Source organism: Poecilia reticulata, chromosome 16, assembly GCF_904066995.2.
Source record: "Poecilia reticulata chromosome 16, P_reticulata-male-v2, whole genome shotgun sequence".
Classification (NCBI taxonomy): domain Eukaryota; kingdom Metazoa; phylum Chordata; class Actinopteri; order Cyprinodontiformes; family Poeciliidae; genus Poecilia; species Poecilia reticulata.
In genome coordinates this window covers 20,633,480-20,645,674 of record NC_088845.1, presented here as the reverse complement: position 1 = coordinate 20,645,674, position 12,195 = coordinate 20,633,480, and the positions used below count along the sequence as shown (strand labels likewise).

General features: G+C 40.6%; 1 protein-coding gene across 2 annotated transcripts; it reads right to left on the bottom strand.

Annotated features, from left to right (window-relative positions):
- Nucleotides 1-1,322: 1,322 nt before the first annotated feature.
- On the bottom strand, nucleotides 1,323-11,571 carry znf576.1 (zinc finger protein 576, tandem duplicate 1). Of its 2 annotated transcripts, XM_008432348.3 has the most exons (10): nucleotides 11,479-11,571; nucleotides 10,560-11,027; nucleotides 8,544-9,050; nucleotides 4,991-8,439; nucleotides 4,631-4,904; nucleotides 3,864-4,061; nucleotides 3,693-3,785; nucleotides 3,427-3,613; nucleotides 3,062-3,272; nucleotides 1,323-2,963 (listed from the first exon to the last, which is right to left on the bottom strand). In XM_008432348.3, exons 2-10 carry the CDS (start codon nucleotides 10,969-10,971, stop codon nucleotides 1,713-1,715), a joined length of 6,582 nt encoding a protein of 2,193 aa, XP_008430570.2. In that variant the 5' UTR covers nucleotides 10,972-11,027; nucleotides 11,479-11,571; the 3' UTR covers nucleotides 1,323-1,712. The 2 variants fall into 2 exon arrangements, with proteins under 2 accessions (XP_008430570.2, XP_008430569.2); XM_008432347.3 differs by having other exon boundaries at nucleotides 10,560-11,536.
- Between the last annotated feature and the right edge of the window lie 624 nt (nucleotides 11,572-12,195).

Here is a 12,195-nt window from a genome sequence, read left to right as displayed (position 1 = left end):
TTAGACACGCTGCAAATTTGAAAATTAGAAGTGTTTCTATGCATTGTTACTCTATGGCTGATCTAAATCACGTGACCCAACACGACTCAAAAGAAGTACCTGATTTTTTAAAAACTTTTTTATACGCACAGACAGACACAGCCCTACTTATATTCAGTTTCAGTATAATTTAGACGATTTCGAACGCAAAAAATGCATCTAACTATGATAGTTATGTTTTTTGTAAATTGGCTTATTTTAATTTGCACAGTGGCAACAAGTGTTTCATGGAAAATTGGATTAGTGTGTCAAATATTTTAGAACAAGTTCAACCTCATCTCATACAAAAGCACTAGTTGAGATTAACATTTCCAAGTTGGAAGGTAAAAAATTAGCAGCAAGACAGAGAAAAGTGGTTCTCATCAACCCCAAAATGCAACATGGCTACCTATTTTAGAACCGATAGGAACTGGTAAGACGTCAAAGCTGTCAAAGTGAAATCATGTTTTTTCTTCCTTTTTCATATTTGGACATTTATCAGGTTGATACTAGTATAACACACGTTAATATAAAGTGTAATGAAAGTCCAATTAATGACAAAATAATTTATGAAAAAGAATAAGTTAGAACCTAATTTGGCTAAACTAACATATTTTATAAATATTAAGAAGATATAGTTACATAGCATTTTGAAGGAAATTTCAAGGCATTCACTCAGTTTAATTCAAGTTAAGCAGGGCACCTTTATGTGTGGTTGGTATAACTTAATGTAGCTAATAAATATTAATAACTATTACGACTTAAGGTAGTGCATAATTTCTCTATATTGTAAAATTAGTATCTTTGTAAGATGAACATTTCTTAAAATGAAATACATTTTAACATTAGTAAAAAAAAAAAAAACTAATAATGATTGTTGAATTCCATTAAGCTTTTTCAGTTTTATAACAATAGATGTAGGGACATGTCAGTAAGATACAATACAAAACTTAATTTTTAGTTCAATTCCAAAGTAAAACCATTTATACAGGTTAATTACTCAGAGTGACATGTACACAGAATTCTGCTTGTTGGCTTACTACAAAAAGAAACTGTTCAGGAAAGTTACCGGAAAGTTAAGTGGAAGGAAAAACTGGTTGAAAAAGTAGCAGAGGCAGTTGGCTTAAACCCAGCCTTACTACATAAATTACCACTCTCATTCATAGAGTAATAATTTATGTATACATATTTCAATTGTTTTCTATAATTTCTTTAAGATAGTCTATGAGATGCTCCTGTATTGGCTGCTTGTTGAAGTGTATTGGTTTACTGTTATATAAAAAAGGGCAGACCTTTTCACGCCATTGTTTTTATTTTATTTTATTTGGAATAAATAACAGAAATGTATGGTTTGGAAAGCTTCATCATGGACTTATAAAGGAATCATGTAAAAGATATGAAAAAACAATAAAAAACATTCCTGGTAACAGTATTTCGCAACACAGTGATTGGTTAATTTCTGTTTTGTGAAATTCCATCTAAAGGAACAATTCTATTTACATCTGCCCAGTGAGTTAACAAGCCTTGACAAAGTAGTTGTTTCAACTGCATCGCGTCAGTACAACAAAGTCATGGCACTGCCAGTAAAAGTCATCATGTAAAAAATGTACGAGTGGGGGAGCAGTTTTCACATACTTCATAAAAACATTTACATTCTAAATCAGAAAGCAGTTATTTACCGAGTGAGGACAGTACTACTGCTCCTCTCCCGAACTCTCCTGATTATGAAAATTCAGAAAGCAGTTGTGGTTGCGAGAGATGCAAAGAAAGACGCAGCACTTAAGGCACAGCACTCGTGATGTTCTCTGGCAGTCCCCAAAGCGACACCTTCCTCCTTCCCCCTCTGCAAGCTGCTCCGGCCAGTGGCCAGTACCATCGTACCGGGTGGTTAAGTCTGGCAGAGGACTCTCCTCCAGCAGACCCGGACTGGGCGCTTCACTTGTTGGATGGTGAGCGTCCTCCTCAGGAGGCTGTGGGGGAATTGAGTCCTGGGTGTCCAACCCACTAGAAAGAATCAAAGCCTTAGACACCTCCAGTCTGAAGGTCATGAACGTCATTGGAGCAGATGCCGCTCTGTAATCCTGCAGGTACTGGAGCCAGGAGTTCACCAGGGCCGCATCTGTGAGGTGCCACAGGACCGCTTGAGGCCAACAGGTTGGCAAAGAGACCGTGAGTGGAGTAGAGTACAGATTTAGCAAATTGCTGCTGAGACGCGCCGACGTCTGGGCCTTTTCAAAGCCGTCTATGAGTGAGACCATGTTTCTCTGACTGTTGCCTGCAGTAGAAAGTATGAAGCCACAGTGTGTTCTGCGCAGCATCAACTTCCCATCAGAGCTAACAAACTCATCCCCAATATGCCCCCGCGCTCCCTCCACCCTGCCTGCTCCATGGATCCCAGCAGCTAAAAGGCGCTCCAGCATGGCAGGGGTGGAGAGTTCCTGTTTACAGAGGAATAACGTACTCCCTTTGGGGACCATCTTTTCGACCGCGTCTTGGTTTTCAGCAGGATGTAGTTCAAGATCCAAGTGTGTGATTAAACCATTAAGCCCAATCAATGTAGTGCATTGGAGAGAGGGCCTGTTGTTGTGAATCTTCCCAGTCAGAGATACTGGGTATTGGTCTATGGCGTAATCCCCTGGCTGTTTCAGCGACTGGCATCCTTCGTTGAAGCGATACAATAATGGACGAACCTTCCACAGCGGATCAGCATCTGTCTGTGAGCTGTTTGGCTCTGCTGAGCTCAGACTGTCACCATGACCAGAAACTAAACTTTGACTGCTTCGGGGCGTATCCCCCAGCTGCCGACCTGTAACATTTGCTTTTGGTTCATTTAAAGAACAAAGTTTCAACATCCGAGACAGATCGAGGAATCGGTTCAGTGGCATAGCTTCAGCTATCAACGACACCTTTGTTAGGTCTTCCCAGTAGAGCCTCGCACTGGGAAACTGAAAAGCAACAACAGAGCGATTAAACACCATTTTTTTTATTGTATAATATTTGATAGCTCCTGCAGTCATTGAGAAAGTTATGAAAATATACAGACCTTTAAGGTTCCCATTGCAATGTGGATCCCAACGAAGCGTGCGACCTCTCTGCATGTCACAGGGTTTGGCATCTTGGAAAGTTTATTTGTACAACTTGCGATTTCTACCCATGTGTCCCAACTAAAATATTCAGAGAAGTAATCTACAGGCTTTTCTGTCCTGTTGTCATCATGTGGTGCTTGAAGATGGCTTGCTGAATTTGGAAAACTCCTGGAAAGAAAAAGAGAAAAAAAAAAGAACAGGTGATTATTCTTCTGTCTGTTATATAAAGCCTGTTCCTGACAGATGTAAACAATACGCCGAAACTAAAACATTCAGGAATTCTGATTGTGCTCCAGCTTAAAATAAAAATGTGCTACTGTACTTTGAATAGGACTGATGAGGCAGCTGTTTGCTGCTTGTTTGGTTCTTGTTGAAGTAAGCCATAATTTCGGCTTCCTTGTCCAGTTGAGGCTCGGATAATTCAAAACCACTCGCGTCTTCGTCATCAGAACTCTGGAGGAGAAAGTCTCGGAGATCCGATGGATTCTGCAACTCGGAATCTGAAGCAGCTGAGAAAGATCAAAGAGCATATTGAGTTAAAAAATTCTAATTAAATGAACAATCAACTCAAACTAATGCTTAACAAACCTTGTCCATCTGTTAAGTCACTGACACTTGGTTCTGATGGGAGACCTGGGACTACCGACTCTTGATAGCTCGGCGGTGATGATCTTCTTTCATCTATTTAATCAGGTTTAAGGTTAAAGTGAAATATGATGTAAAAAGATTAATGTGAAGAGAGCTAAGGCAGATACTCACATGCATTACAATCTGCACTCTGATATTCTGTCGGATTTGCATTGGCAGACCCTTCAGGGGTTGAGCTTTCTGTAATGGTTTGAGTGACTCCCAGTAAGACCTCCCTCTCCTCCTCCTTTACCGGGTAAAAGATGCACTGGTTGGAATTGAAATCCGGAGTGACACTACTGTCCTTCGTTGTTTCCCCATCCTCCGTTACTGAAAACGAAAATACAAAAATATAAAAAATATATATAAATATTCTCACTACTCCTCACTAATCCTTGTTATCTTCACGACAGTGAAATTGTAAACTAGACGTATCTTTCTCTACGTCTGTTTTTTATTCTGTTACATTTTTCTTAGAAGTAAAGAGCCTGGTAACATTCATATCCGAGTTAGGAAGGGGCCAAGTTAAGTCATCTTGCTTTGCAAAGAAGGTTCAACCTAGAGGTCTGCAAGTCAATAGAAATAAGATAGTATAAGTGTTTGGCTTTGAATTTATTAAGCAGTAATAAATAAATAGATAAACATCCATTATAAGTGATCAGATTAAACAGGTTTTAGCTGTCAATATCAAAATATTTAATCTATAAATATCTTAACTCTAAAGGAATTGAGTATATCCAACAAAAAATATGTAATTTTTTTTAAAGATTTCCATGCTCAGATTTCGAAAAAAAAAAAAAGAAAAAAAAAAAGACACTCTTTGGCTTCTCATTCAGTGGTTTACGGTTGTGTTCTTATTGACACCTTATGAAAGATAATTCTTGCTCTTTGGTACTTACATGGGATGTCTGTGTTTTCACTGTTTACTGGTTCCACATTCCATCGCATGTGTCTACTGCCGTGCAGGCTCATGGTATGGTTCACCACAGAGTTGCTTTCCTCTTTCACCAGGATGCTTCTTATGTCTTGATGGTGCTTTGGCTGCACACCGGTGATACTCTGTCTGTTTTGACAGGTGGGTGCAACTAACATAGTGTCTGAGCTGTTCTCTTCAACTTTGATCTCATGGCCTTCAGGAACTTGAACCTCGTTCTCAGCAATCCTACCCAGAGACTGGTACAAAAACAAATGTTGCTTTATAACCCCAATTAAGGTTCAATCTTTTTTTTTTTTCTAATGGTACAAGAAACAAAACTCACCTGTGATTGACTGCTTCTTCCTGTTGCCGAGCTCATCTCCCGGTCAGTTGTTGGTCCTTGCTTAGAGGAAATTACCCTTTCCAGGATGATGCCAGGAGACTGGTCACTCTCCCTTTCCTTTTCTCCCTGCAGCCGTCTTTGATTCATAACCTCGTCAACACCAGTGGTAAGGGGCCTCAGCTCGAACGCAGCAGCTTCTTCAGAGGATTCTTCAACTGTTGCATGAACAGAAGGCAAAGATGCCGCAGGTGGAGTATCTTTGATGGTCTTCATCCCAGGACTGGGTTGTGTCTTTGTGCTAATCTCTTGGTCAGCCGTTTCCAAATCAGAGTGAAGTAGTTGTTTTTCATAAACTATCCAGCATTCACCTGGTTCGTGCTCTTGCTCCAGTCCTGAACTTGTCTTTGAGATCAAATCGCTTTTGAGAAGTTCTCTTCTGCTCTGACCTGTCACAACTTCTTTCACTGCCTCTTTTCTCCTCGGAACCAGTGTTTCCTCCTCCTCTTCTTCTTTGACCTCTGGCTGATGGGTAGAACAAGACACAGTCTGGCAGGTTAGACTGTATTCTCTTGTCTCATTACCAACTTGCTTGTGATTTGTGATCTCACAATTTGACTTGAAGACTCTGTTGGATTCATTTTGGGAATCAGCATCGTCTTTCTCCTCCTGCTCTCCAACAGTGACCAAATCTACCTCTAGAAGTAAATCCTCCTTGATATCATCATCTGCTATTCCTTGGACTTTAGCTTGGAAGTTGAGGTTCTTCCTGAGATCTTCTTGCATATCTTCTTCTGGTGCCGCTGGTTCTTCAGTGTTAGAACCCTTTGGCTCAGTTGAGGGAGGGAAAGAGGCTTCAGTTGTCACATTTGATTGAGTCTCTGTATTATTGGGTTCATCAGATGAAGACTGAAGTTCAGAAGAAGTACAGAAGTGATCTTCTATCTCAGTTTTACTGTCACCATTGTGTTCATGGATACCCATTTCACCATCATGAGCTGGGATTTGTAGGGAAGGAGATGGAATTAAAGCCGGAAAGGAGACACCTCGATCACGGTCTTCCAAAGTCATCTCTCCCATTTCAGTCTCAGTATCCCAGTCTGTGGGAGCATTCATTACCCTAACCACCCCACTATTCTCTTTGGGAAGCCGGTAAAGATCAAATCCAGAGACACCCTCAAAGATGTTTCCATTGGTGTAGGTGAGGCCAGGACTCTCGATGATGTGTGCTGTCGTCTTGTGCTTTTGAAGTGAAGCAACTTCGCTGAATTTCTCCCCACAGTCCTTACATTCTAAGGCACGCTTTGAAGTAATCACGCCTTCAGTTTCAACATTCAAAGATGCTTTACGCTTCCTGGTGGTCTTTGGCTTGGTGGGTACTATTTGCGGTTGCTGACGTGAAGCTTGTAGTGACGACAGCAGGGAGAGACCCTTCTGGTTTTTCTGGGTTCTTGTACCTTTTTTCTTCCCACCTGCTTTGGAAATGTCTGAGGACTGCGAATCATGAGGTGAGTCCTCCTGAGTCGGGCCTGATGCCTTTAAAGTGTCTAACTTGTACACTTTTAGCTGAGGCTGCTTGTGCCCTTTCAGTAAAAGAAGAGAGTCTTGATTGATGTTTGAATCAGTGGCTTCTGCTTTTTGGACTTTTTGTGCTTTTGTTAAGTTTTTCTTTCCCTTCACTTCCTTTGGATTCTTAGGTTGATCTTTTTGTAATATTTTTGCTCCTTTTTTCTTTTTAAGCATAGCTACAGGTTTCTGCTTACTGATATGCACTACGTCTTCCTTGGTTTCTTTCTGTTTTTTCATTTTGTTCTTCTTGGCATCGTCTTTGACTTGTTTCACCTGTGGAGTATGAGTTGAAGATGATTTTGTGTCACTTCCTGATGACGTATTCTCAGTCTTTTCCTTTTTCCCCTTTCCAGTCTTCTTCTGTGTTTGTACTTTCTGTACTTTCTCTGGAAGTTTTTTAGGAGATGTTTTACTTTTTATCAAATTGTCCTGTGTCTGCGTTTGTTCTTGTTCTGGCTTCTTCTGTTTTTTGGATTTCTTGTCCTTGCCTTGTGGACCAAATTTGACAACAAGACAAGACTTTTTAGTCCGCTGGCGCTTTGCAGGCTTAGCATCAATCTGAAAATCGTCCCTGTATATGGATCCAACCAGGTCATGCATATATCCTTGAAAGAAAAAGGTCCTAGCAGGTTTTCTTTTCCGCACCTTCACCAACTCTTGGGCTGACATGACGCTCACAGGTAACTCTGATTTCTGCTGGTCCCCTTCGGTCTCTAATTTTGACAGAGCTACTACTTGAGGGTCTGTAGACAAGCTGCTCTTGTCTTCTGCTGGAAATTTTTCACAAACATCCTGTTTGTCCTTTTCTGTTGTCTTTTCATTAATAGCAGGTATCTGATCTAGACCTACTTTTTCTGTATCTGAATCTGTATTTTCCTTTGCTTCAGATTCACTTGGAGCTTGTATGATTGTTTCTGGTGGAGCAGAAGGGCAAGACGATAGGTCCTGTTCCTCTGGGTGTGTTGATGTAAGCTCCAACTCAACTGTGGGTGTGAGTGGTGGGACTGGTATCTTGGTCTTTTTTGCATCTTCTACAATGTCATCTGGAGCAGGATCAGGAGTTTCCTGCTTGGTGCTTTGAACCAAAGAAGAGGAAATAATCCCATTTTGTGGTTCACTTTGAGATTGTTCGAGCTCCGCAGCTGGCATTAAAGCAGGGGTAAGTTCTAAAATGAACGTTTGTTCAAGGTTTTCCTTGAGATCAGCTACTTCATTCTGACAAACACTGGGGTCATAGTTCATTGGACTAATTTCAGGCTGTTGAAAGTTCTGATGCACTGCTGCTTCTTTGAGTCTTTCAGTTTGTTCAGCCGGAATGAGTGTCAACTCTACGCGTTCTTCTGCAGCTACATGAGAGCCCAGCTCTGAGAAGGAGGGGGTTTCCAGTTGTCCTTCTGGAGTAATAGGCTCCAGTATAATTGTTTGATCCATTGGGCTGACTAAAGTGTCCAGTTGAAGTGTCTTAGATCCTGCCGGTTTGAGTCCAGTAAAATCTGTCTGTGGTGGGCCCAGATTCAAATCAAACATTGCTGCTGGTTCTGACACCTGCTGCACCTGCAGTGGTGGGGCATTTGGTGGCACCTGCCCCAGTATAACAACTTTATTCACTTTCTGCACATTTCCCAACGATTCAATAAGTTTCCGAATCTGCTCAGTGTCGATATTGGCGTCGACTTTTTGCAGAGGTCCATTGGGTTCCACTTGCAATAGCGCTGGTTGGGAAATAGATATTGGACTTATAAGAGGGGTATTTTGTAGCCCAGCTCGAAATGGGTTAGTGATTGCATCAAATTTGTGCTTTGTTATCAGATGCTGCTGCCGTGTTCTGAGACTCTTGAAAGTGGCCTTGCACACAGAACAAATGTAAACCCTGCGAGAAGCACCTAAAAGTGGATAAAAAATTAGGAGGTCAGAAATTTACAATCCATTCATCTATCTATTAAAATGTGTAATAAAAACACATTTGAGTCAAAAAGAGGCTTCCTACCATCAGCTTTGTTTTTTGATGCTGCTGTCGACACTGTATCCACTTCAGCTCCCTCTAAGGAATGTGAGTCAATGTGCTTTTGCAGAGCTTTGGATAAGGGAAACCTCTTTCCACAATCCTTGCAAACATAAGGTGTCTCTCCTGAGTGCTTGCGCTGATGATACTTCAACAATGTCAGCGTCTTGCAAGTCTTGCCACAGTCCTTGCAGGCATACCCGTCCTGACCAAAATGAATCTTTTTATGGGCCGTTAGCTCTGATGACTTCTTAAAGGACTGACTGCAGATCGGACACTTGAAGGGTTTCTTGTCTGGGTGGGCCTTCTGGTGGGCCATGAGCTCTGTTGAGTTTGTGAAGTGGCGGTCGCAAACATAACAGGCAAAAAGCGAATTCCTCAGGATGCACTGCTCATACTCGGCAGGGTGACTATGCTTCATGTGACGTTCTTTGCCTTTGAGGTCACTGAAGATTATATGACACTCTATGCAATGCAGAGAGAGCTGAGATGCTGCAAAAAAGTAACAGAGGAGATTCAGAAGTTTACCATGTGTCAGTATTTTTAGCCTTTTCAATTCTCTTGACTATAGAGGGAGAGGCAGAATATACCCAGGGCACAGGGCAAAATAAAGACGCCAACTAATTCAGTGTTTTTCAAAGTGAGGCCCACTAGGGGGCGTAAGAGGTAGTCTCAGAAGATTGGAAAAATTTATAAATAAATACATAAATGTAATAAATGCTGTAAAGCATACATTTTTAATCATTATTGTTAAATTATAAACTGTAACATGATTTGCGATCATTATTATAAAATATAAGCTATTAAATGTTTGTTTGTTTGTTTTTAAACCATGCTCACCTTACTAATTCGCTGCCAGTCAAATTTATCAAGTCGCTTTGCTCCTCAAGCTAGCGTAGCAAGTGTGAAGTGGACACGTTTCTGACAATAAAAAGACTAAAGGAACCATCCTGTGAGCCGACTGGAGAAGATGCTGCTGAAAAACCCCTAAGAACTCATGGCCAACTACAATCAGAAGCTATGAGGCAGTATTTATGCTAAGTGATTGTAATAATTATTGAATATCTAATAAAAGTGGTAAAAAGAACCCTTGAATAAACCTACAGGTCATGTTTTTGGGCTGAGGGAAGAAGTTGGAGTAACCGGAGAGAACCCAGGTATCCATTGGGAGAGCAAAAAAAAAAAATCTAAGACATACAAAACCATAAAAATTCACAAAATATAATTTCTTATCTACTGTTTTCCTTCTTTCAGCAAGTGGCAAACAATACACTATTCACCTGAAGATGAACAGTTTTTTTTAATCACCTAAATAATCTGTTAATGTGTTTAAGTGACTTAATACAAAAGAAATTATCAAATTGTGTTTTGTGACAGAATATTCTGTGTAGCTGTTGGTGAACATCTGATTAAAGGACTATTTATTGCATGTCAATTTACTGATAATTTTTCTAACTACAAAAAACAGGTAGAACTTTGATTTATTAAAATTTTGTGATAGTATCTAATAAAAAAATACAAAAGCTTATATTTTATTGATTCTGAATAGAAGTTTTTAAACAGGTTACAATGTAAACAGAATAAAGAATAAAGCAGTTTAACTGTCTTTATTCTTTGTTTACAAACAGTATTATTTCAAGTTCTATATACGTTGTTTAATTACTGTTGTCGGTTTTGACATGCAGGCCTGTAAGAATATAATTTCATTTTAGCAAACTATATTCAGAAATGCATTACATAAAGTCCTGGTCCAAAGAAAGGAGAAAGATTTCTAAAGTGAAAGTCCACCGGAAGAGAAATAAGAAAACACTTTGTATTCTAAAAATGTGCAGGTAAAACTGAGTCGTTTTAGAGCTACTACAGTTCATAATTCTTTAATTGAAAACTGATATTAAGTGGAACTCAGACTGAATCAAAACTTGCATCAACGCTGGATTCAACAAAACTTTGAAAGTTAAAGTGCCCACAAGTGTGTAGTAAATAGGTAAGTGAAGTACTCACATGTGAGATCCACGACCTCTGACTCTGACATATCAGAGATCATGGCGTTCCTGGAAGAAACATATCTCCTCCCATCGCCCGAACCTTTGCCTTGTTTTTTTACTCCCTGCCCATCACTCTCAGCAGCCGGTCCTGGTGGGGCACTGGGCTTTGCAGTAGGGTCTGTACCTGCCTTTCCAGCATTTTCCCTGGACTCTGCCTGTGACTGGACACCAGGCTCCTTATCCAGGGGAGGAGTTAGGCTCATACTTGTAGGTGTGGTGGTGGTCTGAGCAGGGGCATCTGGTTTGTCCTTCCCCTCTTGATCAACTGGTTTGCTTGGGGTCGGTTGAGCCTCTGTGTCCTGTTGATGCTCTGCAGCAGACATGACCACTGGGCTGCATTCAGTGTGATCCTCTGGTGAACGCTGCATGGCTCTCTGCTTCAGTGTCTCATATGCAACCGTGAAATCACTTCCTTTTTTCCTAACTATAAAAAGGTACAAAATGCATTAGCATGTATGCATAGCAATAGTTACACTCTGATTAAAAATCAAGGGGCGGCTTTATCCACTGGGAGACAGCTGGGCTTAAACCATTTGAATAACAATAGAGTACTGGTAGATATGTAGGGCAGCTGGTGGACGCTGTTAAAACGGGAAGACTTAAAAAATCTTTGTTTTTTTGGTTTTTGCTACAACCGTTTTAGCATGCTAAGAGCCTTCATGAATAAACTCCTCGCAAACGCATCCGATACACAGGTAACAATAGCCCGGTTAGCCGAATTCACATATTTGGGACAAAATCAGGATGCAAATCTCCGCCTCTCCCATTGGCTACGGGGCCATAGATGATAAGCATACACTCATTAAGCTCTTCTTCCTGTTTCATAAACACATGCTCGGCCTGTAATGAGTGAGCAGGATGTAGATAAACGTTACCTGGCCCGACTCGACCGCCCAACCATCTCTGCGTCGGTTCTCACAAAGCCACCACCGAGCAGATGCAGAGCGCGCGACGTTACGTCGAATAAGAGACGCGCACGAGGGAATCATGGGATATGCTGTTTTTTGTTGTTTTTTTTGCAAATACAAACGAACTCTTATAAATGATTCTTTTTTTTCATCTTTATGGTCTAAGGATTTAACATATAACACTGAAAACATTTAGATTATTCTTTATCTGCTTTACAAAAACACTTTGCTAAACCTACAGCACTCTACAAAAGCAGCCTCCTCCTCTTTGAAATGCTAGTTGTAATAATACAACCTCAAGCTATTTAATTTGTTATACACCAACACAAGGAAATAAAACTTTGAAATTAAAGTATACCAGATATTTGTATTCATTAACAACCACTTTGCTACCTCTTACTGCACCATGAAACACACAGTGGTTGCAGCAACATGTTGCCAGGATATTTTTCTTTAACAGGGGTAGTAAAGCTCATCAGGGTTGACGAGAAGATGGACAAATATAATGCAATACTGGAAGACAACCTTCTGGAGGCTCCAGAAGACTAAAGACTGCGGTAAAGGTTCGTCTTCCAGCAGGTCAATGAGTCTAAACACAGTGCGTTGGTTTAAATCAGAGTAGTCATGTGACAGAGTGACCCAATCAATGTCTAGTCTGAAATCCAGCTGAGAATTAGGTAAGGG

Excerpts from the sequence above, each read along its gene's own strand:
- znf576.1 (XM_008432348.3), bottom strand. The coding sequence starts at position 10,971 with ATGCAGCGTTCACCAGAGGATCACACTGAATGCAGCCCAGTGGTCATG. Across the intron at positions 3,614-3,692 it reads TGACTTAACAGATGGACAAG|CTGCTTCAGATTCCGAGTTG; the intron begins GTTTGTTAAGCA and ends GATCTTTCTCAG. Across the intron at positions 2,964-3,061 it reads TTGCAATGGGAACCTTAAAG|TTTCCCAGTGCGAGGCTCTA; the intron begins GTCTGTATATTT and ends GTTGCTTTTCAG.